The sequence below is a fragment of the Neohortaea acidophila genome (genome assembly GCF_010093505.1).
Source record: "Neohortaea acidophila strain CBS 113389 unplaced genomic scaffold BDY17scaffold_10, whole genome shotgun sequence".
Taxonomy (NCBI): Eukaryota; Fungi; Ascomycota; class Dothideomycetes; order Mycosphaerellales; family Teratosphaeriaceae; genus Neohortaea; species Neohortaea acidophila.
The window spans coordinates 697,641-720,859 of NW_022985519.1; the positions used below are offsets into that span (position 1 = coordinate 697,641).

At 54.8% G+C, this 23,219-nt stretch overlaps 9 protein-coding genes across 9 annotated transcripts; 2 read left to right on the top strand and 7 right to left on the bottom strand.

Annotated features, from left to right (window-relative positions):
• Positions 1 to 56: 56 nt before the first annotated feature.
• On the bottom strand, positions 57 to 4,584 carry BDY17DRAFT_348729 (rab-GTPase-TBC domain-containing protein). The gene is made up of 2 exons (XM_033738147.1): positions 2,703 to 4,584; positions 57 to 2,650 (listed from the first exon to the last, which is right to left on the bottom strand). The coding sequence occupies exons 1-2, from the start codon at positions 4,325 to 4,327 to the stop codon at positions 178 to 180; spliced, it is 4,098 nt and encodes a 1,365-aa protein (XP_033586717.1). The 5' UTR covers positions 4,328 to 4,584; the 3' UTR covers positions 57 to 177.
• A 133-nt stretch (positions 4,585 to 4,717) lies between these two features.
• BDY17DRAFT_303309 (uncharacterized protein) lies at positions 4,718 to 5,787 on the bottom strand (the record flags this gene model as incomplete). The annotated part of the gene is made up of 1 exon (XM_033734550.1): positions 4,718 to 5,787. A coding segment is annotated over one exon (571 nt), but the record flags the coding sequence as incomplete, so codon positions are not given.
• A 59-nt stretch (positions 5,788 to 5,846) lies between these two features.
• Positions 5,847 to 8,391, top strand: BDY17DRAFT_285665 (oligopeptide transporter). The gene is made up of 2 exons (XM_033732116.1): positions 5,847 to 6,918; positions 6,978 to 8,391. The coding sequence occupies exons 1-2, from the start codon at positions 5,992 to 5,994 to the stop codon at positions 8,364 to 8,366; spliced, it is 2,316 nt and encodes a 771-aa protein (XP_033586719.1). The 5' UTR covers positions 5,847 to 5,991; the 3' UTR covers positions 8,367 to 8,391.
• Positions 8,392 to 8,432: 41 nt separating this feature from the next.
• On the bottom strand, positions 8,433 to 10,092 carry BDY17DRAFT_327131 (uncharacterized protein; the record flags this gene model as incomplete). The annotated part of the gene is made up of 3 exons (XM_033737625.1): positions 8,433 to 9,181; positions 9,243 to 9,494; positions 9,567 to 10,092. 3 exons carry the CDS (start codon positions 10,090 to 10,092, stop codon positions 8,433 to 8,435), a joined length of 1,527 nt encoding a protein of 508 aa, XP_033586720.1.
• Positions 10,093 to 10,153: 61 nt separating this feature from the next.
• On the bottom strand, positions 10,154 to 12,717 carry BDY17DRAFT_303318 (TAP-like protein-domain-containing protein). The gene is made up of 6 exons (XM_033734551.1): positions 12,364 to 12,717; positions 12,231 to 12,313; positions 12,052 to 12,161; positions 11,898 to 11,998; positions 10,660 to 11,827; positions 10,154 to 10,604 (listed from the first exon to the last, which is right to left on the bottom strand). Exons 1-6 carry the CDS (start codon positions 12,562 to 12,564, stop codon positions 10,285 to 10,287), a joined length of 1,983 nt encoding a protein of 660 aa, XP_033586721.1. The 5' UTR covers positions 12,565 to 12,717; the 3' UTR covers positions 10,154 to 10,284.
• A 42-nt stretch (positions 12,718 to 12,759) lies between these two features.
• On the bottom strand, positions 12,760 to 13,866 carry BDY17DRAFT_327133 (uncharacterized protein; the record flags this gene model as incomplete). Its single annotated transcript, XM_033737626.1, has 1 exon — positions 12,760 to 13,866. The coding sequence occupies one exon, from the start codon at positions 13,864 to 13,866 to the stop codon at positions 12,760 to 12,762; it is 1,107 nt and encodes a 368-aa protein (XP_033586722.1).
• Positions 13,867 to 14,399: 533 nt separating this feature from the next.
• Positions 14,400 to 15,207, top strand: BDY17DRAFT_303323 (uncharacterized protein). The gene is made up of 2 exons (XM_033734552.1): positions 14,400 to 14,830; positions 14,891 to 15,207. The coding sequence occupies exons 1-2, from the start codon at positions 14,519 to 14,521 to the stop codon at positions 15,182 to 15,184; spliced, it is 606 nt and encodes a 201-aa protein (XP_033586723.1). The 5' UTR covers positions 14,400 to 14,518; the 3' UTR covers positions 15,185 to 15,207.
• BDY17DRAFT_330039 (uncharacterized protein) lies at positions 15,095 to 17,423 on the bottom strand (the record flags this gene model as incomplete). Its single annotated transcript, XM_033737877.1, has 1 exon — positions 15,095 to 17,423. One exon carries the CDS (start codon positions 17,421 to 17,423, stop codon positions 15,333 to 15,335), a length of 2,091 nt encoding a protein of 696 aa, XP_033586724.1. The 3' UTR covers positions 15,095 to 15,332.
• Positions 17,424 to 18,668: 1,245 nt separating this feature from the next.
• Positions 18,669 to 19,578, bottom strand: BDY17DRAFT_303327 (uncharacterized protein). The gene has a single exon (XM_033734553.1). The coding sequence runs from the start codon at positions 19,551 to 19,553 to the stop codon at positions 18,756 to 18,758; it is 798 nt and encodes a 265-aa protein (XP_033586725.1). The 5' UTR covers positions 19,554 to 19,578; the 3' UTR covers positions 18,669 to 18,755.
• Positions 19,579 to 23,219: the final 3,641 nt, after the last annotated feature.

Genomic DNA, 23,219 nt, shown 5'->3' on the forward strand with positions numbered 1-23,219 from the left:
GGTCAGGAGAGCGAATATGAATGATCCAATTGGGGTTTCGAAATCTGTGTTGAATGGCTTCGCCGTTCTTCCACACCACCAAACTCGCTCTAATGCCCTACATCCTACAAAACACCATCAGACATTAAAGCAGCTACGCCTGTCAAAGCCCCTCTTTCTAGTGCCTCTCCATGCACCTCAAGTTCCAGGCGACTTGGTCGCGCTAGCATTCCGCCTACTCCAGAATGACCAACCCGCAAAGCCCGCACTCCCCGCCTCAGCATCCTTCTGCTCCGTCGGCTCAACCGGCGACGGCGAGGGAGAAGCCGAATAGACGACTCCAGCAGCTGGCGAAGGGCTCTTTTCCGCAGAATCGGTCCGAGTTTGATAGAAGGGATAGTTCGCTGCGGGCGTCATGGGCGTGCTCAGCTCCGACGCATCAAAGACTTCCGCTCTCGCCATCTTGGCCTCCTGCCGTGCCTTTTCGGCTTCCTCGCGCGCCTTCTCGGCCTCTAGCTTCGCATTCGCAACGGCGGCTTGCAGTTCGAGGAGAGTCTCGTCTGCGCGTCGTTTCTGCATTTGCATGCTGCGTTTCATCTCGTCGACCTCCTGTCTCGCTGTTGCTTCTGCCGTCTTGGCGTTCACGAGCTCGAGGAGAAGAGCATCCTCTGGGACGGGTTCGTGCTGGGGCGTAGCGAAGACTTCTTTGGCTGCCAAGCTCGTCGTTCGTCGGGCAAAGTACGGTCCGCTAGGCGTGGGCACAGCGAGGTTTGGCGTCTGGGGTAGTGTGGGCAAGATTGTGGGTGTGGTGGGCGTGAGATCGGGCTCCGGACTTCTGGGCGGAGAGGTTGGGGTGTCGGCTGGGGGAAGGCTGACTCGAGGCCATTCGTCTCCGGTTTGGCGTTGGCTCCTCATAGAACGGATGCTGGCAACACTACTGACCGACTCCCGCCTGCCCAACTTGAGCTCCCGCAAACCTGCACTGCTCCCGGGGTTGCTAGAAACCGAGCCAGTCCTCGATCGAGCCGGTGACTCCAAGGTTGGCTTGCGAATGATCGGCACCTCGCTCGAGTTCTCCGTGCGAGCCAGTTCAGCCGCGCGCAGCTTCTTCTCGACCGCTTTCGCCTCCATGCGGATCTGAATCTGGAGATTCTCAATCTGAAGCTCATGCTTCTTCTTTTCCTTGAAATCATCGTTCACCCTGGCCCGCAGTTCTTCGACCTCCGCCTGTAAGCTCTCGTCCTCGGCCTGACGTTCGGCCAAGCTGAGTTCGGCAAATTCAACCCTCTCACTCAAATCTTTGACCTGAGTCTCGGCCGTTGCCAATTGCTCGCGTGTTCGCGCCAACGCACTGCGCAACTGCGCTCGCGTCTCGAAACTCGCTGAGAATCGAGCGCTGGTTTCGAGTCTTGATTGTACTTCCCGCACAAGATCCTCCACCTCGCTCTGATGCTCCCCAACAACGATTGACGGCCTGTCTGTGTTCAAGCCCTCGTCCACAGGCGCAGTGAGAAATCCGGGAGGCAGAGTCTTCCTCTTGTCGGCCACGTTGGTGACCTCCTCGCTGCTGGGCCGTGGAGGCGGCGGCATACTTCGCCGCACCGTTGTCTTTCGCTCTCCTTCGTCGTTGCTCAATTTGCTCACGAGTTTCTTCACCACTCTCTGATCGTCAGTCCTTTCTTCGCGTTCTCGCTGCAGCATAGCAGCCATCTGAGCATGCTCTCTTTGCATCTCCGAGAGCGCCATCAGCAGGTCTTCAATCTCTGATTGGAGCTCTTCTTCCTTGGTACCGGGTGGACTCGACAGCTGTTGAGCGTGCGCCGATGTCGAGCCAGAGATCGTAAACATCGACTCTGACTTTGATCTCATACTCATGGAATCCGCTTGGCTTTCGCGTGCCGCCGCATCGTGTATGTCTGCATCTGTGGGTGCTGTGCTCGTACTGCCCCCGCCCGACGACTCGCTCGAATTGCTGTCGTTGATGGCACCCAAGCTCGTCTTGCTCGGAGATCTTCTGAGAAAGGCGCTGGGGCGCGAAAGGTAGCCATATGTCGAAGTGGTCTTCTCTGTGTTTTGCGGAGAAAGTGAAGCATTGACGCCTTTGCTCGGCGTAAGCGTATGGCCCGGAGTCCAAAGCCGACCGAGAAATCGAGATGCGGCAGCTTGGACATCGGGAAGGAATCCCGCAGATTGCCCAACCGCGTCGCTACTCTTGCTCTCAAATTCCCTCTCAAGCTCTGCGAGCCTGTCGTACGTGATGATGTTGCCCAGAGAGGTGAAATCGTCGACCAATTCATCTGCGTTGCATGCGTAGACGTCCCAGAGGGCCCGGCCGAGCAAAAGCTGCATGACGTCTTCGAACTCGTGACTGGCCATCATCTTTTCCTCGTTCCGTCGGAAAAGCGCGAGGGCGACTCGCATGACAGTCTCATTCGCACCCTCAGCGAAGATGACATCGTAGATCCTGAACAGCATTGGCAGAGGGCAGGTGACTGCGAAGCAAGAGAGGAACCATTGGGAAAGATATGCCGGTTCGACGCCTAAGCTGCTCAGATGCTCGGATAGGGTGGGCATATGCTGCTTCAACAGGTTGCTGAACTGGAAGATGCGCATGTGGAGGCCGGAGAGCGACGGCAAGAAGGATGGCCGAAGAGCGTAGTGGTCCATGAGCCTGCGTGGAATTAGCAAATGTGTTGCATCCTGCCCATTCATCGTTTTCTTACCTCACGAGCACACAAAATGCATCCTTCTCGCCCATGTTCATCAACAGAGGACCAACGAGAAAGCCCAGCCCCTGACAGTATCCAATGTCCTTATCGTGCAAGGAGAAACATCTGAGCACTCGACCTAACATCTTCTGCCCTTCACCTTCGGCGTCCCGGAACAGCTCGACGCCGGGGAAGGACCGGCCGACGTCTTTGTTGATTATGCCATCGTAGGGGCTCTCCTCGTGCTGTAGCGTCTCGAACGCTTCCTCCAAATCCTTGTCCCGGGCTCCCGACATCGATGTCCAGACCACGCCTCGGAGTGGAGGAGGGATTCCAGCCCGGATTTTGGTGGCGGTCAATGTAGGTAATCGCGATGCCGTGGATGGGTAGTCTTGCACCAGTGCAGCCCAGAACTCGAGCTCGGTCATGGCAGGCGGTTCATCGGGTACGGGTACTTCGACGTCAGAGACGAGGCTGTAGCGAATGGATGGGGCGTCCTGTGCAACAAGCTTCTTCAGATGTGCCATGCTGGGTGGTCGGGTTTGGCTGCGCTGCCGACCAGTCCTTTTGCTGATTGATGCCTTCGGATCGGCAGCAAACTTTGCGTTCTCTTGTTCCAGCCGCGCGAGCAGGAAACGCGTGGATTCGTCCTCTGCACCTTGTGGTACATCTTTGTCCTCCTTCTCCTGCTCCTCGTTGCGGTCAAGAGTACTCCAGTCCAACTCCGCCAGCTCATCGTCTGCTGGCCAAGTGGGCACTCTTGTAGGAGCACCGAGACTGCTGAATCTCTCCGTTCTCCAGACCGAGGATGTATCAATCACGTTCAGGGCTGGTGCCGATGCGTCATATGACTGCTCTTCTTCGTACGCATGGGTGTCTTCCTCTCTGCCATGTTCTTCTGATGTGCTGTCCTCTGCCTTTGTATTCGTGTCGGTTGTCGGAGTTGTCGGGGTGAGAGGCAAATCCTTGGACATGTCAAACAGGGTACTTTGTCGAGCGGGAGGCGAAGGACGTGTCAAAGTCGGTCGGCGCTGTCGAGGCAGGGCCCATGAGGAGCCCCACGCGTTGTCTGCGCGCTCCACATTGTTTGCCTTGACCTTGCCCCTGGGCGTCTCGTTCGTATCTGCATCCTGATTGGCTTGCGAGACATAGCCATAGTCGACATCTGCAAGGTCAAAGGAGTTCAAGCTGTTGATGGACATGCGGGCCTCGTAGGGGGTGATGGGTGACACGGGCATGGTGGGTGTTGTAGGACTTCTCTCGCCTTTGCCCGGGGAGCCGGAGTAGTCCGAGCCCAAGGGGGATTGAGATCGAGGGGGCGTATCGACGATAAGCGGATGGGAGTTCTCCTTGCCCGTAAAGGACGTCTTGATGGGAGCAATCTTTGCATTGTAGGAGTTTGGTCTTGAGTTCAAGGAGACCTCCTCGAACATTGCATCATCGGGGGCCAAGCTCTTTTGGGCGGACAAGGAGGAGGGTCGGGAGGCGTCCGGGGTGGAATGGGAGGAGTAGTTGGAGCCAGAATGCTGTGAAGAGGGGCGTGATGATAAGCTCATTCGCACGGCGGTGGAGGTGTACACGTTGGTGTAAGGATGCTCCTCTGCACCGGCCGCCGGCGTGGACAACGTTTCCGTATCCATTGCGTGGGAAGCAGGGGGTCTGAACCAGCAGACCAAACCTGCACGCGTGAAGTCCTTCTCTTGCACCGCTGAAGCAAGGCGGTCGATCTCACGCTGCACACGCGAAGGACGGAGGTTCACAAAACGAGGGCAAGAGCGAGAACAGTCAAAGGAATGAAGACTGCGCGGGCCAGGACCAGATCTGAAACGAAGGGCATCACGAAAGGGCGCTCCTCGTTCAGGCACTAGTTTAACGGTGGTCGGTCCCTGAATGCCGTTGCTCGCTGCGCTTATTTCTCCTGAATCCTGCCCGCGCGCCCCCTGATTGGCTCGGATGCGCGCCGACTGACGCGGAGCACATCGCGCTATCACGTGTAAGCGGCCCCTTCACTTCACAATCTGTTGCTCCAATCGACGCTGCTCAAGACATTCCACAGATGTTGTGGGTGACCATGCCGGGCCAATGGTGAGTCTTGAGATTTACAAGACGTGTCTCGCGTCAATTAAGGTGGTGGGACACTACCGTCTGGTCCCCAGCATTACTGCTTTGAAAAGCTAATGGTGATCTGCGGATACGGTGGATCTCACATTGGAACAAGGTGTGATTTTATTAGGTGTTGATCTTCCAATGGCGGAGGTTATGGTGTAGCAGGATGACTCAACCACACCTTCCGTCTGCCCGGCTCTGTTCGGACCAAGGTCGCTCGCCTTGACTCCAGGCCGTGTGAGGTGTCATCTTTCCTTCGAATCGGCCACTGCCTCGGCCAATGCTGTGCTTTCACATCTGCCATCTGTCCTGCAGCTAGCCCAAGCCTTCGAGCAATGCCAATCAACTGACAGTAATCCGATTCGCAACTGCCCAGGGTAGAACGAAGTCTTGCATGCGTGCGGACTGGGAGGAGCGAGAGGTTCAGCCTGACACCACATCCTGGACGGGCCCATCGCCTCCGAAATCCACCACCTCATCCAAGCTGTACAAGAGTGCGTCGTCCTCCAACACCGGCTTCATGAACCGATCATCTGCCCACACCGCCGGATCCGCCAAATCCGGCACATCAGGCGGCTTGCCATCTGCCACTGCCGAACGAATGTAGTTTACGAGTTTGATCGTCGAGTAAAAGTCCAGGGCATGCAGTCTGCGGATCTCCAAAAAGTCAAAGGAATGCTCGGAGCGGCAGTGGTCTAGCATTTTGCCGGCGTCGTCAAAGTTCTCCGGGCAAATGAGACATTTGTAGCTTGTCGTTTCAATGTCGTTGCCCGGCTCGACATCTTCCCAGCCAGGACTGTCGGGTTGAATGTCCACCGCCAATTCCAGATCTTCGTCGGAGTCCTCTAGGTCTTCTTGAGGGCGTGGAGGAGGTGCTGCGTGAGAGCCCTCACTGTTGCTGAAGCTCCATCCCGGTGGCAAGTCTGGCATGCCTAAAGCGAGCGCTGCGGTGCAATGCGCGCGAGATTCGTGTAGCGGTGGGAAGAAAGGCATAGACATTGAATGAATTTGGTGAAGATCAATGCGGGAGCGGTTCGGCAGCATCCGCCTGCACCCACTCCAGCCGCCCCGCAATCGGCTGTTACTCACAGCGCCATATGTCACGATGATTAAATGGCGTGCTCTGCGTCGAAATGTATTCCGCCACCATCTTACCACGCCTCCCACCTAGCATCTTAAGCTGCACCAGCTACCCGCCATGGCTCCCGACAGAGGCGACGGCGTCAACGACGAAGTCAACGGCCTCGACCATGAGGCGTCCGAAGACATCACTGACAGGCCGGTTGGTCAAGAGCCTTCCTCCGCCTTCCTGGCAAAGAGGAGCGAGCAGCCTCAATTCACCATCCGCGCTCTCCTGCTAGGCCTGCTAATCGGCGTCCTCATCGCCTTTTCCAACACCTACTTCGGTCTTCAGACGGGATGGATCAGTGGGATGGCGATGCCGAGTGCCTTGGTCGGCTTTGCATACTTCCGAGGCCTTAGAAGTGCAATGGGAAGACTTGGAGATGGTTTCAAAAGATACGGGCTCGGTGAGGGATTCAGTGAGGTGGAGAATGTGCTGGTGCAGACCGTCGCCGGCTCCGTGGGCACAATGCCGTTAGGATGTGGATTTGTGGGGGTCATTCCGGCGCTCGAGTTTCTATTGAAACCCTCTGAGACGCCAGAATCGAATTCCACAGACCCTGATATCATCTCCGCGCTTGCATTGGGAGAGGATAGGGGCGGTGTTCGACTTCCTCTTGGCAAGCTGATCATATGGGCCCTGGGCTTGTGCTTCTTCGGGGTTGTGCTTGCGGTACCTCTGCGAAAGCAGGTCATTGTGCGCGAAAAGCTCCGATTCCCATCTGGCACTGCTACGGCTTTGATGATTGGAGTATTGCATGGAGGAGAAAAGACTGGTGAAGAAGGGAATATTGAGCAGCAGTGGGCGCGCGAACGACGGGCGGCGGGCGGGGATGGCGACGAAGAAAGTCGCGCTTTGATTGCGAACGCCTCACCGCCGAGTTCTGAACATGATGTCTATGCGCGAGATGACGATCATCACAGAGAGGACAGTGCCGACAAAAAGGACTGGCTGGCTCAAATCCGTCTGCTCTTATATGCCTTCTTGGTGAGCGGAATATACGTGAGTACCATCCCAAGGATCTGGCTTCGTCCATCTGTCGTGCTGACTCTACATCACAGACATTGGTGTCGTATTTCGTCCCTCAGCTACATTCCATTCCTATCCTGGGCTCGTATCTCTCTTCGGTGTGGCTTTGGAATCTCAACCCCAGCCCGGCATACGTGGGGCAGGGCATTATCATGGGCCCGGCGACGACCATCCACATGTTCCTTGGCGCCGTACTGGGCTGGGCTGTCCTATCACCATTGGCCAAATTCCAAGGCTGGGCGAGCGGCGATGTGAGCGACTGGGAGCGAGGCTCCAAAGGTTGGATTGTCTGGATCAGCTTGGCTATTATGCTGGCAGACTCGATCGTCAGTCTTGGATGGTTGGTTCTCAGGCCACTCATCGGGTACACCTGGGTGTATGCGCCGTTCGTTGCCGACAAAGTTCGTCGGAAGGGCCTACGACGTGCCGTCACAGACCTCTTTCGCCCTTCACGCCATGCATACAGCCGGGTAGGAGAAGACAACCTGACTTTAGCTAAGAGCAAGTCATCCCCCTTCGAGGACGACGAAGAAAACTACGACGCGCCTCCCGAGCACCAAATCGGCGTCACAAGAACACTCATCGGCCTCGTCCTAACACTGGGCTTCTGCATCTTTGCAGTCCAGTATTCCTTCGCTGGTATCATCCCAATCAAGCTCACCATCTTATCGCTCATCCTGGCCATGTTCTTGAGCGTCATGGCCGTGCGAGCCCTAGGCGAGACCGACCTCAACCCCGTCAGTGGCATCTCCAAATTGACCCAACTCATCTTCGCCCTCGTGACCCCCAAGGGAAGCAAAAACGCCGTGGTCATCAACCTTTTGGCTGGTGGAATTTCGGAGGCTGGTGCTTTGCAGGCCGGCGACCTGCTTCAGGATCTCAAGTGCGGCCATCTCCTCGGCGCCAGCCCGAAAGCGCAATTCTATGGGCAGTTGATTGGTAGTGGCGTTGGTGCAGTGGTGAGCGCCGCGGTGTACAAGCTGTACACGAAAGTCTACACCATCCCCGGCGGGCTCTTCCAAGTGCCAACGGGGTTTGTTTGGGTCTTCACCGCGCGACTTGTGACTGGCGAAGGCCTGCCCGATCGAGTTGGGGCATTCGCCGTTGCGGCCTTCGCCATTTGGTCTGTGCTCACTGCTCTTCGGATCTATGGGCAATCTAAGAGGAATGCGGATGGGTCGAAGGGCGCGCCGTGGGTGGCTTATGTGCCTGGGGGAATTGCCGTGGCCGTCGGCATGTACAACACGCCTTCGTTCACGCTGGCGCGTACGGTTGGAGGGTTGATTGCGTGGGTGTGGACTCGCTGGTACAAGAGAGAGGAGACGAGGGTGATTGTGTTGGCATCGGGGCTCATCCTCGGCGAAGGCATTGTGAGCATAGTGAATCTTGGGTTGGCCAGCGCGCATGCGCCACATTTGTGAGGGCAAGAATGTACTGTGCATTTACATGATTGAATGTCATTCACATGATTCCTCATAAAACATCCCTCATTCATCATCGGAATTCCTTCTCAAGATCATTAGAGCTCGGGTAACGCGACTCAACCTCCTCTCGCTCGCTTTGTAAATCCCCGTGAAATCGTCATCAACAAATACGACATCCTCTGCCGCTTCTGCTTCCCCATACAGATACGGAGGGTAGAAATGCTTGTCGCCTTCAATCCTCGTCGCCAGCACGCGAAGCGCAATCCCCATCCCCGCCGTTGCCCTCGCCGCATCGCGGATAAATGACCTCTCGCGCGATCCAGAGTGGACGAGATCAACGACCATGAGTCCGTAGTCGGCGGTATACGTCAGCTCCAGCGTCTTCAGGCTTTTCGGAACGGAGGCTGAAGGCGCGCGGAGGAAGGGGATGCCGGTGACGGTGGAGACGTCTTCTGGTTTGGCGTTTTGGGCTTTGCGGAACATCTTTTTCGCTTTGAAGGCGAGGTGGGTGAGGTTTGGGGGGGATTGCAGGGCGAGGAGGGCGCGTTCGAAGGAAGGGCAGAAGCCGACGAGTTTGACGCTCTCGAGGGCGTGAAAGTCGGCGAAGGCGCCGTCGATTGGGTTGGCGGTGGTGGGGTGGAATACGGAGAGCTCGGAGTACATGGGCGCGGTGATGTAAGTGAGAGATCGGAGGGAGTGTTTCTGTTGTTGGAGGGCTTCGACGGCCGATTTCGAGTCGCGTTCGAAGAGATGGTTGCTGTATGCGGGCAGGGGATTTTGCCTGAAGTGGATCAGGTTGTGGCAGTTCTCGCCTATTGAAACGAATGATGATGAGCGGCATGCGCGTTAAAGGGGGTGATGGAACGAAGATACCTAGATGGAGAGTCTCCAACGCCATGGGGAAGGATAAGATGCCAGCCAGGCCTTCATGCGTGATGTTGCATTCCTCCAGTGTCAGATGCTGAAGCGGAGTGGAGTGTTGGCCCTGCCGCGTGAAGTCTTCGACATTGACAATGCTGACACATGAGATGTGCAACTGGCGGAGTGTTGGGTGGAGGAAGATGTGGATGGAGGTTTGGTCCAATTGCCAATATGGCGAATCGGGCCCGTTGAGATGGAGAGTCACTGCCGACCTCGTTAGCCTCAATTCTCGGCGAGACTGGGAAATATTGTAAGATCAAGAGGGTGAGAACTCACACTTCTGGAGCCTCTGCAGAGGCGGATCGCGGATGTAACCATGGCCAGGAACGGTAGCTGCTCTCTCGAATAACGCGAACAGCGGATCTGTCATTTCCTTCCAAGGGCCGAGGCTTTCGAAGTCATTGTGGTTACACTCGGGACTTTCCCACATCATTTCACGCATGTTGGTCGCTTCGTTGGCAATGTGGGCGAGAGAGGCGAAGCTCGGTGGCCGCGCACTCTCACAGGGAACGTCGAGGGATTGAACCGCTTTGAATCGCGCATCTTTCGCACGCAACGCGCGCTCCAGTCCGTTCAGAGTCAAGCTTGATCGAACTAAGAGGCAACGATACAACATCTCCTCCGCCAGATGTTGCAGCTTTCTGCATGTCCGAGCCAGGCGGCGGAGCGTTTTGCGTTCGCGGACATGTTCGATGATCAACGTGATGAGTTCGTCGGGGAGTTCGAGGATGCGGAACTTCTTCGAGGAAGTCCATGGCGACAAGGTGTCGAACGCGTTGGATAACGAGGATCGAAAAGACATGTTGAGGGTTATGAATGCATTGCCGAAGGCGACGAGTGAAGAAAAGAGGCAAGTGAAGATGTGGGGAAAGGCGACTGGCCAGGTTGACGTAGGAGGCTCCCCCGACTTTTGGCCCGTCGTTTGCCTCGGAAGACTCGAGTACTTCATCTGCTCATGTACCTTATCTTGACCTACGGCACCACGCCTGGCCCTTCACGGCCATACTTGATTCAACGTCACGAGCGCCTCCCAAAGCGCTTCATCATGTTCGCCGTGCGGTAAAGCCGGCATTGTTCCCGGCTCGTATCCATCGAATGGTCGCCTGTCCGGCTCACACAAAGCACCATGCCCAGCCCAATCCGCCAGCTCTCCCGGCGACCCAGGCAATCGGCCCGTCTGGAAATACCGTCGGAGCGCCCTCCCAGAACACATGGAGGGGGAAGCGTACGTGCCGTGTCCTTCGCAATTCTGTTGTAACACACCGGCTCCTTCAAAGCCCCCGGCCATCATGAATGCGTGTCTGAGTGGTGTCACTGGCGAGCATCAGTCCGGCCAATTAAGTGTCGCCCGCGTTCAGAAGTGACTTACCAGGATCGAGTGTGTTGCCAACGAAGAGCAGCGGATGTGCAGTCTTCGCAGTGAAGTTGCCTTCATACCTCCAGCATGGCCGAGCATGCCATGCAGTGCAGACGAGCGTAATTTGAGCCCACACCGACCCTATGAGCGTACTTTGCGCCATGATCTCCTCAGCATATTCGCGGAAAGTCTCTTTGGTGTCGTTGAGACGCGACGTGCCGTCCGAACACGTGATACCCATCCCGGCGATCTCTCTCGCGGTGGTGATGCAGGCTGGGGAGAACGGGCCAGCTGTCGCGCAGTGTGCGCTCGGAGAGTGTTCAAGAGGTCCTATGAGCTCGGTCTTGAATGCTCTGAGCGTGCCAGACTCGCCCTGATTCAACTCGTGTAGAGCCTGGTACAATCTAGGAAAGTCTCTCAAAGGGTTGTACACTACTGTCGAAATCAGCTGTAGGAGCTCAATTATGGTTACCATCGCCGGTCCATGAAGATCATTTCCCTCGAAGGCAACGGGATTTGCAGCCAGCTTGGCCATTGTGGCTGGCAGCTTGTCCATGATAGCGGCGGGTCCACGAGAGTCGTAGAGTGGACAATGTTCGGCGCCTGCCTCGAAACAGTATTTCGCCAGTTTGTCCGCAATCTGGTCGGTATCGAATAGATTTGAAGTCCACCCGGCGCGCATGTAATCGTGAGCGTCTGCCACAGCATCCAAAACTACCCGATGGACTCGGTCTGGGTACATAGCCGCGAGCGTGGCGCCGAGAATGGTACCGTAAGAGAAACCCCAGTACTGCACCTTCTCTTTCCCAGCGACATAAGCAGTACGCTTGAGAGTGTTACGCCTTTCGCGGCCCGTCGGCCGTTCTAGGTTCAATAAGCGCCTCGCTTCTGCATCACGCCACTGGCCATGCCTCTCGAATATTTCCACAATGTCTCGGGCCACTGACGCCGTTGCCATGTGGTGAGCGATCCCATTTGCCGCCGCTCGTTTGCTGCAGCCTTCCGCCATTGCTCGCTGACTCGCCCAGACACGATCGTAGGCAGTATCTGATGTGCCAATCAGCCCATTTGCGATCTGTTCGATCTTCCACGCTGTGGCTTCATTCTCATTGGCAAAACAGGTCAGTGCTGGTCGTGAATGATTCACGCCTCGAGGATCGAAACCGATGACATCGAAATGCTGTGGGCATGCGTTAGAAGAGATATCACAGCACCGCGGGGGCACGACAGAATGGAGGATGTGATGGCACCTTTTCAGAGCTCTTGTTCGCTTCAGGACCGGCCGAGAGGATTGTCCTCACGGCCTTTCCTCCTTTGAGCACCTGAGAAATGCCAGAGTTGCCGGGACCGCCTCAAGGAAGTACGTCAGCGGGGCGCAGGGGGCACGGAATCAATCGCAGTCACCTGGATTCAGTACAACGGCGCCTCCGTACGTCTCGTCCGTCACCGGAACCGTGGCTTCCACTTTGATAACAGCTATCTCAACGGTCTTGTTGCGTTCATTGGAGGTCCCGCTGCCATTCTGTCAGTCAGGCCTTTGGGAGAAGAGCAGCGTCAATGTCTGCTCGCCGATCACAACTGACAGCCAGTCCATCGGCACCTGCAGGCGAGCGCACTTGAAGTCATCATAACAATCGTGCCAGACGAAGTGGGAGTGAGCCGCAGCCTATTACATGCATTAGCCTGGCCTGGCCAATAGAAGTAGACCCAACGGACATTATCCCATTCGAAACTGTGCGAAGAAGTCTGAATTGCGCTGCGAAGGGGACTTTGGTTCTGCAGCCAGGAAGATGTCTGCAAAACGAGACTTGTGATTTGTTTGAACACCATCTCGACGGAAACATCGAATATCGAGGCTAATTGAAAGAGTCTGGCCGCAAAGGTGCGATGAGTAAGGTAAGGTGCTGTCGGGTGCATGTGGCAGGTTGCGTTCGGCTGCGGGGGTCTTACGACATGCGTCTTACTTTACGCCGCGTTTCAGACCTTGATAGAAGAGAGCTCGTGGAATCTGCTACTGCCCGAGTGTTGGGTGTGGGATGAAAGGCTCTCATTGCAGTCGATGAATCGTTATCTACAGTCACTGATAGAAACAATACCCGAACCAAATTGGGTCTAGGTGGATCCCGTGTTGGTGGCAGCAGACCCGGGACCCTGCACGGATTGGAGAGCCGGGGCTGGCGGGGCTGGCGGAGCTTCGACATCCTCAATCACACACCGCATGCACACTCTCTTCTCGCTCGTCCGCTCCGCACGCTCGAATAGCACTTCCATGGCATACACGAACGTCTCGTCATCCTTGATAGTCCCTTCTTCTTTGTCCCCGCTCTCCTCGTCATCGATCTCTGTCTCATACAGGATTGTCCTTTTCTGACCCTCGCCGGCGGTCCACTTTGCTTCGATTTTGCTTTCGAATTTCGTCCACGACACATCCTCGGGCTCTGGTTGTCGTCGAGGCTTCCCAGCAACCACATCATTGATGTTAACAATGATATGCTGCTTTGGCTTGAGCTTTTTGACATCGAAGTCCCGCTCTGCATCATGGATGACGATGTAGCAGTCTTTGAAGTTGATCGCGATTTTCGCCGCCTTGCGCTGTGACGGTGTGCCGAATTTGTTCCTGCGCTGCAGCTTCATGTACTCTGGGTTGATCGGCACCATCTTCCGAACATCCCTCTCGGTGACCTCGCTCCACAGGCGCTCGTCGGCTTTCATGCAGTTCGCTTCCCATAGCACAAGCTCGCTCAGCATGTGCATTTTCGCCATCGCACTCGGCACAACACGCTTGGCCCGCTTGCCATTGATGGCCTGGTCCTCGACCTCTTCGTCCTCTTTCTCGGATCCAACGAGGTCTTTGAAGTATGCCTTGAGATGTTCGCTTTTTGCGGCCTTGATCGGGATTCCTTTCGAAATGAAGAAGTATTCATTCTCCTTGCTTGGTTCTAGCTGGAACCACAGTCGTGCACCTGGCTCCGCGTATACAAGTGTGCCGCGTTTCTTAGCACTCGGTCCTTCCACTCGTTGGCCGCTGTCTTGTCGCAGGATCTGCCGGATTGACTTCTGCCAGCTCCGGAAGGTTTGGAAATCGATGTCAAAGAAGATGCAGAACTGCGCCTCCTTCCTCTTCAGCGTCGATGTCGCCCAGATCTCGGATATGTCTTCAATGGTTGGTGGATTGTAGCCGCATCGCACGACGTCGTCAGGGTGAGCACTTGTCACCATCTTGCTGTTCGCTGCGGGGTTGGTGGATGAAGGAGAGAGGTAGCAATGGTGTGCGTGCTGAACAATGATGTTGGCGATCAGCAGAATGTGGGAATAGAGGAATGTGAGGTGTCACCAAATTGTAAGTTCTTTGTGTGACACAACAACCTCACTGCAGACAAAGCCACATCTCCGCGCCACATGCGCCGTTTGTTCACATGGCAAACAAAGGCTGTTCTTCACATCCCAATTCTTCACTTCACCTCTTGCGATTCACGTCCAGCAACTCTTTTCTTGCTATTCAACTACATCACCAAACCCTCGTCCACGCTCCTCACCCAGACAAAGACACGGCACCATCAAATCTCCAATAAGCAATCAGCAACTAGCAGCCATGGCAGCGACATCCGTCCAGTCTACCACGTTCGCCGCCTCCCCTACCACCTCGACCACGACAGACGAAGATCCTGCCGCTCGCGCCTGCCTCAGCGACCAGCATGGTCCACTATCCCGCCTCTGCCCTGAGATCATCAACCAGATCTTTACCTTGTGCGTCAAGGATACAGAGATCCACATCGGCGAATTCGAAGGTAGCGAAGGGAGGAAGAAGAAGTGGATTCTCGAGCCGGGGCTCTTGCTAGCGTCTAAGGAGATCCGCGCAATTGCCAAACCGATGTTTTATGGGGGGAACGCAGCACGCCGCTTCTATACGACACTCGACATCTCTATGACTGGCCGCAGGCCGAAGTACGAGCCCTGCACTGTCCAGGCGTTCAAGAAGGCCGTCTCTAGATTCCCGGAGTGTTTGGAGAACGGGAGCAGCTTGACGGTGACCATCGACAACATCGGCCGCTCCACCCTCAACTCCCTCGCCATCATCCCCGAATTGGTGAGAGACTTCGGGTTCAAGGAAGTCGATGGGGAAGATACGCTCAAATTCATCGTCACCAGAAGCTTGGACACCCCTAACAAGTCCTGGGCCTATGTGGCATTCTATACAACAATCATCTAAGTGGCCTTGAACGACCTCCGCCACTACGCACAGGTTGTTTCCAAGAACTACCGTGGCATGTCGAAGATTCAGCTGGTCAGAGCAGCGCTTATTTGGCTCGAGATCGACAACAACTGGGATCGCTACCCCGACAGCCAGTATCTCCGATGCCGGGCGGGCAAACGCGCGGTCAAGGGGACGTGGAGGATGGAAGAGGGCAGGCACTACGACGCCGACGCGATTGTGATGCGGCAAGATTGCGGGATGACGCTCCACCCTACGAGCGAGGAGTTGGAGGCGTTCTATACCAGGCCGTGGGTAAACGAAGAGGATGAAGATAGGCGTTAGGCACAGAAGGTGAAGCGTGGCATGCGTGAGTAGAGGGCATTGTCATAGAGGATCGAATATGTACTGCTGCAAAGACACGAACACCACGATTATTACCCCCTCCACCGGCACCGGCACACCACGCTCGACACTCGACATTCGACATGTCTCAGTCTCCTCGTTTTCTCTTGTTATTGGGCATAGTAGTCAGCTCTCTCATAAAGTCGGGTCTGTCCACACTCAGCTCCAGGTTGAATGTGATGTCCACAATATTCATAACATCGCGGCGCAGAATAGTCTCCCCCGGGCGTGGTGATGTCTCTGCCACTCTTAAAGGACCCCGTAGCGAACCACATTCGCCGGTCTTGTCGTGGTTGTTTTGGTGGTGATGCCATCCCTTGTACGGTGCGAGGCTGTAACACGCTTTCCTGTCCTTGCACCAGACTGCAGTCGCAGGATCGACCTCTGCAACGGACGTACGATGTTCTGAGATGACGTGCTGGATGATAGCTTTGCCGTTGCTGAAGGGCTGTCTGCAAGAACGGCACGAGAAGTGACCGTCGCCGATGAAGTCGTTGTATTGCTGGCGATGCTTGACCAAATTATCGGCCAGGAAGTCCGGAGTGTTGCGGCGCTCGAAGTCCATTGTCACACAAGGCGGTGAATGTCCAGCACAGGCGCCACCTTCATGACACATCTTCCTCGACTGGCGAGTAGCGCCAGACTCGTGTGTGATGTGTGTCGGATTGGCACACCATTGCATCCCACATATATGGGATATTTCTGCGCCGTTGCCGATTGCATCAAACTCCTTTCGTGTGAACAGGTTGGAGCCGAGCATAAGACACTGCACGTAAAAAGCCTCCGGTGTGTGCACTCTGCTGCAGTGCTTGCAAGGCATGGTGTCCAGTGGTGCTGATCGCGTTGTTGTGCGCCGTCCGATCTTCACGGCATCGTCAGAAGACCCAGGCAACCATTGGCCAGGGAGGCATTCAACAATTTGTCGAAGTGTCGACTTCCAGAATGTCTCCATGCATCCCACCCCACTCCAAATCCTCCCCATCATGGTTGGGTCGTACTCGCGATCTCCAAGCTCGAATGGAGTCTCCAAGTCGTCGGCCAGCCCAAGGACCATCAATAGCTCCCAGACAAGCCACTGGCACCGCTTCCTGGATGTCGGGTTGTCGAAGGCCGCTCTCTTGCACTGGGGGCGCACAGAAACAACAAAAGAAGAGAAGACATTCACCACACGTTTGGTAGCTCCTGCCATGCTTGCATCTTCTTCGTCTTCATCTTCGTTGTCATCCAGCACATCTTGCTGGGCCGGATCTGCTTGGCCACGTCTGATGCGCGAAGACTTCCTCTGAGCCGGGGGGTCATCGCTGTCAAAGAAAGGCTGATAGTCCTGGTCATCGTCATCAACAGTACTAGGATGAGGCGGCAGGGAGGCGTCGTGGTTGCTATGAGGAGGTGGTATGATAGGATCATCGTCGCTCTGGATGATGATGACTTGCTGCTTGACGGCAGGCGGTAAAACAGGACTGACTTTCCGTCGGATGGCCGACGGCAAAGCAGGACTGGCCTCCTGCTCGATGGCAGACGGCAAGGCGGGGCTGTTGATCAGGGCGGTAGGCTCTCTCTTGGTGAGAGCCACGGGCTTGGGATCATCGTCACTGTCGATGACAACGTACTCATTATCGATAATGGGCGTCTGGTTGTTCGACGCGAGGTGAGCGGCTGGTGACGCTGATGGAGTAGTGCCGAGCAGTGGGATGTCTGGGTTTGCTTGCTGGCCACCCAAAGGAGAGTCCCGAAGTCTGCGCTCAATAGACGAGAGTATAGAGAGCAAATTGTTGAGTAGGTGGCTCTTGCGTGCATCGGGAATCCAAGGATTGTACACAATGTTCTGGGCAATTTGCACCGGGCGGCCGTTGTCGCAGCGGCGGAGAAACCACACCTTCTCCTGCAAGGGCAGAGTTGGTAGGAACGTTGCGGGGATCGTGCGGTTGGGAGAGGGGAGTCCAGCAATTGACTCATCCATGATGTGAGTGTAGACCGCGGTATGGACGGCGTGCATTGGTATGCGTGACAATGCGGCCTTTACCGCACGCTCCAGTGAAGTCGGGGAGTATGGGTTGTTGGAACTGAGAGCGTTGGTGGAACTGAGAGCGTTGTTGGGAGTTGAGGGGTTGTTGGAGGTCGAGGATCTGTTCGAGGTTGAGGACCTCTTAGAGGTCGAGGAGATGTTGGAGGTCGGCATGGTGACTGGTGGGCTACAGCTCAAAGATGATCAGTACACGCCTTCTTAATGCATTCGCCGATGGGGACAGCGAGCTCACACGTCCACGAAACGAGGGTGATGATTTCTTGCAGATCAGAACCAATGATGGTGACCACGGCGTACAATGGCGAGCAGCAGGACTGATGAGAGAGAGTCGGGGGAGGGGTGATGGTGAGGATCAAAGAGTGTGAGGTAGATGCCGAGGAGTTATGACCAAGAACGATCGCTGAGGTCAGTGCGAGTCGATTGGGGCTGGGCATGTGCGGATGACATGGATGTAGTGTCGTGCCTGCCATCCCGACTTCCGTTGTCACTTCCGTTTAGCAGAAGCCTCACTCTGGCCTGGCACGTGTGACATTCTTGCATGTCAATTCAACTTACCATGCGGCAGATCATCCAGTGTGTAGATAAAGGCGGGTTCTCACCCCGTGTGCTAATGTAATCTCTCCAGCATACGATATGTCAGGTTGGAAGTGGGACGATTGGTAGCAGTCGGCGCGTCCAACAATCGACGACTGTAGTGTGTCTTACGCGAGCAGCACGGCAACTCATTGGCATGCCGCCGTCGCGACGTCCTCTTGGTAGGTTGTCTGGCGGCCAAATAAAAGGGAGGGGATGCGTCCTCGATGCACCTTCGACATATTCAGCCTGATCCACATCGAGATTCTCATGCTCAAGTTGACTCGTCGAATGACGTGTCGACTCTTTTGATTCTCCAGCAAGGCATATTGATGCTCTGGGGAAGCGCGGACATTCCGCGATAGGAGATAGGTCTTTGGAACGGCGACATGTGGTGCTGAGACATGGTGCGCCGACAGTCCAGATGTCTCGTTTCTATCCATTCGATAGACGCACTCGGCTCGAAGTGTCCAATCCGTCATTCTCGGTCCTGTCACGAGCACATCTTGAGCTTCCTGTCCGTTAACTGTTGGTGGATCAGCCCAGACACCAAACGCCTCTGTCGTGTTCATGCATCATGTTGTTTGCTTGGTATGTGGATGCAATTGGGGCCAAAACATTGGTGAAGTCGTTGCAGTGGATAAAGAACCCTCCGGCGATTCGCAATTTGGACGGCACAGCGGATGGGAGCGGGGGAGGGGAGAGGAGTGCTGTATACCTTACATTTCAAGAATCAAACATGCCACACCCGAGCAGGGCTTTAAGGTTAAACTTCCATGCTAAATCTGGAAATCTAATGTGGAACCATGGAGTTTAAAATATGGACCCATAGCCAACCCCGCTTCATTATTGTGGGGAGAAGGCGGGGAAGTTCCCTTGTGATTTTACGGGGCATACATAAACCATCCTCAATTACGACGTCCTCGCAATACCAGCAATGAAATTGCCATGACCAGCCGATGGCGTGCTCGTCCCACCCTTGAGATAACAAGTCCCATTGTTGGTGTCGCTTGGGGGGTTCTCGTTGACCGCAAAAGTGAAGGCGGTGCACGGATTTGATCCCGTTGCCTGGGCATCACACATATTCTGACAAGAGATGTAGTCTTTGGCGGACGAGGAAGCGTAGCCACCGGCACTGGTGTCGTTTCCGCAGTATATGGTGTAACCGATGCCACCGTATGCCTTTGAGTCCGATTCGGGTCCAGCGGGACATTGTGTCCTGTTGGTGAACTGGGTTTCCGATGAGGCGATTCCAACCGCCTGACCGTTGAAAGCAGACCCAAAGCTGAGGGCTGCCGGTAGATTCTCGAGATAGCATTCCCCACCGATATTGTTTGTACCCGCAGCCCAAACCCAAGCTCCACAACCTGGTTCGGCATCACAAAAATCTTCGCATTGATTGTAGCCACCAGCAGCAAAGTTTTGTTGTGATACAAGGCCTCCACCCGCATTCGCGTCACAATACAGCGTATAGATTCTCCCATTGTTGTCGGCGTATCGGGTATTGTTTTGACATATGTACGTGGTCTGAGTCGGAGTCGGGTTCTTGTCGTTTGTTGGGGGTGAGGTCGTCGTGTTCGGGGTTGCGCTCGTGCCGCTCGCATGGACGACACTTGTCCCGTTCGTCATGGCAAAAGGTGGAGTGGTCGTCGTCGTGTTCGGGGTTGCGCTCGTGCCGCTCGCATGGACGACACTTGTCCCGTTCGTCATGGCAAAGGGTGGAGTGGGTGTTGGGTTGGTCGGAGGGGCCCGAGTGCCGCTCGCATGGACGACACTTGTCCCGTTCGTCATGGCAAAGGGTGGAGTGGGTGTTGGGTTGGTCGGGGTTGCGCTCGTGCCGCTCGCATGCACGACGCTTGTCCCGTTCGTCATGGCAAAGGGTGGAGTGGATGTTGGGTTGGTCGGAGGGGCCCGAGTGCCACCCGAGATTTGACTAGTTGATGTTATGAGAGCACTCTTCGAATGGGTCACTGTCGATGGTATGAGGCCAACAATGTAATTTGCATGGCTTTTAACGATGGCGCTTCGGTCAGATTTCAAGTAGCATGTGCCCCCCTCGCCTGTCACGTTCGTCCCTGCGGCGACTGCGAAAGTCCATGCGCTGCATGCGACGTATCCGAGAGCTGAGCTTGTCCCGGAGCCATCACACAAGGCCTCGCATTGGGAATATGTACCAGAAGAGAAAGTTTCTTGGTAGTACGCGCCGAGGCTGGTGTCGTAGCCGCAGTAGAGAGTGTAGTTGGTGCCTTGAGTATCCGTGCTGGTAGTCCCATTGACACATTGAGCAGGGGAGAGTTGAGTCTCTTTCGTCCCGATGCCAGCAATCAGCATGTCGTCGGTAGTGGAGATTGGGCCAGCAGGGAGTTGCTTCAAATAGCAGTATCCGCCGTTGTTGGCATTGCCTCCATTCCATACCCACGCGCCACAGCCTGCGGTCGAGTCGCAGAGCGCTTCGCATTGGTTCAAGCCGCCAGTTGCGAAGCTCTCCTGGTATAGAGGATCGCCGGTGGTATCTGATGGGCAGTACTCCATGTACGACACACCATTTGCGTCGGTCACCATGGTGTTGTTTTGGCAGGCGCCAGGCGTAGGCGTAGCAGCGGAGGATGAAGAAGAAGAGGTGTTCGGTGGGATTGAGGTGGTAGATGTGCTGCTTGACGGTGGCGGCATTGGAGTCTCGGTGCTCATGTTTCTTGATGATGACGTCGACGGAGGAGATAGTGCGGTTGAACTGTTGGTGACTGGGCTGGTAGTGCCGTGGAGCGATACGCCGGACGGGGTACCAACTGAGCTCGCGCTTGATGTTGGACTTGGAATCAACGAAGATGGAGTCGATGGAGGAGATGAAGATGATGGCATCGATGGGGTTGGTGGAGTCGATGAAGTGGATACCGATGAAGGCGGGGAGCTCGATGTCGACGAGGTTGAAATGATAGAGCTGGATAGTATTGAGGAACTGCTCGAGATGGGGGAGCTGTTATAAACTGCAGAGGACGTTGAAGGATTCGGTGAGCTGGATGAGATCAGTCGTGAGCTGGTAGAGGATGAGAAAGATAACGAGCTGCTGCCGATGCTATCGTCATTTGCGTTGTCCGTTCGCCGTCCAGAGTACGTTGGCTGTGAGGATGGACTGGTGCCATTCACCGAGCTATAAAACGTACATGTGTTGTTGGAGTATGAAAACCCCGCACATCCCGACATCATCGCACAATCACTCTCGCAGTCACCTGAGCTGGCACGCCGGAAAAGCCTGAAGGTGGTCGATCTTCGGGTGAAGGTGTTGAGCACGGTACCGTCCAAGACCACGCCACAAGAGATGGCATAAGTGACGTTGAGGTCGGCATCGAAGAAGTTCTTGCCGTTGAGGCTTGGGCATCGACCGATCACGGCGGTGGCGATGGCAGGATCTGTTCCAGTGGCTGTGACGCTGACGGGATTGGATGGGGTACTTGTGGGCGCCGCTCTGGTTGCTGCGATGGGGGAGAAAGCGACAGAGCTCGTAGTATTGTTGTTGGAGACAACAAGTCCAGAGGGAGCTAGACTCAGAGTCTGGCCATCGACGGTGACCGCATGCCCTCCAACAAAGAGAGTGGAGTTTCCGACGATTGCAGTGCTGCCGCTCTCGGGTTGAGCCACCGTGATTGTCTGACCATCTTGGCCAACAAACGTAGCTTCCGCTTTGACGGCTCGAATCGCCACACCGTGGGGCACCGCACTGACCACTTGACCGTCGATCGTAGCCGCCGGCCCCCCAACGGAAAGGACCGTGCCATCGACAGTGATAGTGTTCCCATCACTCCCTTCAGAAACCGTCACAGGCACTCCGTTTGCCGCAGTCACCACTGCTTGGGTGACGATAGCGCCATTTGCGGCTGTGCTGACTGCAAAGGGCAGAGTCGAGGGCTGTCCGATCGTTGTCGTCATGTTGGTGTTGACCGTGGACAATATCACGACACCTCCAGAAACTGCGCTGACGACCTCCCCGTTGATGGTGACAGGAGGGCCGCCAACGGCGAGGACGGTGCCAGAAACGAGAGCAGTGCTGGCATCTTGGCCTTGAGAGACAGTGATTGGAGCGGTTCCGGCCGTGATGACAGCCCGGGTGACAGCAGCGCCATTGGAGCCAGTGACGACTTGGTACCCGAGGGTTTGAGAGAAAGTTACAACTGATGTCAGATCGGCAGAGGGCAGAGTTGCTTGTGACGATGGCCTATTCGTCGATGAACCAGAAGAGATGTTGTAGTGATGGTGGTGGTGGTGGGGGTAGCCGGTGTAATTCCCGATATGAGTGTGGCGGTGATCTGGAACGTGGTGGTGGTGGTGATGGCGTGGGAATGTATAGGGAATGGTGGTACCGTTGGTTGAGATCCATCCATAAGGCGGGAGATTGGAGACCGTGGAGCACCGTGTCACAATGACCGTAACGACCGGTACGTCTACTGTACACAATTCGTTAGCCGTTTCCTAGGATGCAATTGATAAGACTCACCAGCTTGTGTTAGGATAGGCGATGAGAGAACAAGGGATAGAAGTGAGCCACTAATGAAACGCATACTGAGTAAAGAGTGTAGTATGAGAATTACTGAGATGTGAAAGTAGACCAGTAGTGCTAAGATGTGAAAGAAAACTAGTATTCAACAGCGCCAAAGAACCGTATAAGAACTACTAGCTACGCGATGTTTACATTCCTATCCTTATTCTAGATCATTACATTCCATTCTCACTGGAATGTACTGTCGTAAGGGTCTTAACGATCCGAGCTAACATTACGTATGCGAGAAGTCATGTAATTTCCGGCTAGTACTACGACGACAATCTGAAATTCTACTATCGGTATAGAGTAGATATTATTAATACATACGTATGACTTCGGAATAAGAAGTACCTATACTTAAAGACACTTCTCTATAATAATAACTAGTTACTATACTCTCTTTACTTTAATTACTTATTACTCTAGTAAGAACATTTAAATCTTATACTACTAGCTCTCTTTTTAGCTTCCTCCTTCATTTCTATATTTTATATACTTATAAAAGTTTTACGCCACTTTTATACATAAGCGTTACCCGAGATTCGCGGATTTCGCGAATTTCGAGTAACGCATTAAAGGATGTAATGAATATTTGAATATCTAGAAGAGAAAGTTTCTTTTTAAGCGTTACCCGAAATTCGCGAGTTTCGCGAATTTCGGGCTTACTTTTAACGAATATAACAAATACTCGAGTAATCGTAAAGAAGAGCTTAAATTTAAACGTTACCCGAAATTCGCGGGTTTCGCGAATTTCGGGCTTACTGTTAACGAATGTAATAGATACTCGATTAATCTTAAAAAAGAGCTTTGATTTAAACGTTACCCGAAATTCGCGGGTTTCG

Bases quoted from the DNA above. Each gene is read 5' to 3' on its own strand.
- BDY17DRAFT_303318 (XM_033734551.1), bottom strand. From the start codon at position 12,564: ATGCACCCGACAGCACCTTACCTTACTCATCGCACCTTTGCGGCCAGA. The intron at 12,314-12,363 runs GTCCGTTGGGTC...TGCATGTAATAG, and splicing joins ACAGTTTCGAATGGGATAAT to GCTGCGGCTCACTCCCACTT. The intron at 10,605-10,659 runs GTAAGTCACTTC...GATGCTCGCCAG, and splicing joins TGGCAACACACTCGATCCTG to TGACACCACTCAGACACGCA.
- BDY17DRAFT_303327 (XM_033734553.1), bottom strand. From the start codon at position 19,553: ATGACGAACGGGACAAGTGTCGTCCATGCGAGCGGCACGAGCGCAACC.
- BDY17DRAFT_285665 (XM_033732116.1), top strand. From the start codon at position 5,992: ATGGCTCCCGACAGAGGCGACGGCGTCAACGACGAAGTCAACGGCCTC. The intron at 6,919-6,977 runs GTGAGTACCATC...TCTACATCACAG, and splicing joins TCTTGGTGAGCGGAATATAC to ACATTGGTGTCGTATTTCGT.
- BDY17DRAFT_303323 (XM_033734552.1), top strand. From the start codon at position 14,519: ATGTTTTATGGGGGGAACGCAGCACGCCGCTTCTATACGACACTCGAC. The intron at 14,831-14,890 runs GTGGCATTCTAT...CACTACGCACAG, and splicing joins CTAACAAGTCCTGGGCCTAT to GTTGTTTCCAAGAACTACCG.
- BDY17DRAFT_348729 (XM_033738147.1), bottom strand. From the start codon at position 4,327: ATGGATACGGAAACGTTGTCCACGCCGGCGGCCGGTGCAGAGGAGCAT. The intron at 2,651-2,702 runs GTAAGAAAACGA...AATTCCACGCAG, and splicing joins GCATTTTGTGTGCTCGTGAG to GCTCATGGACCACTACGCTC.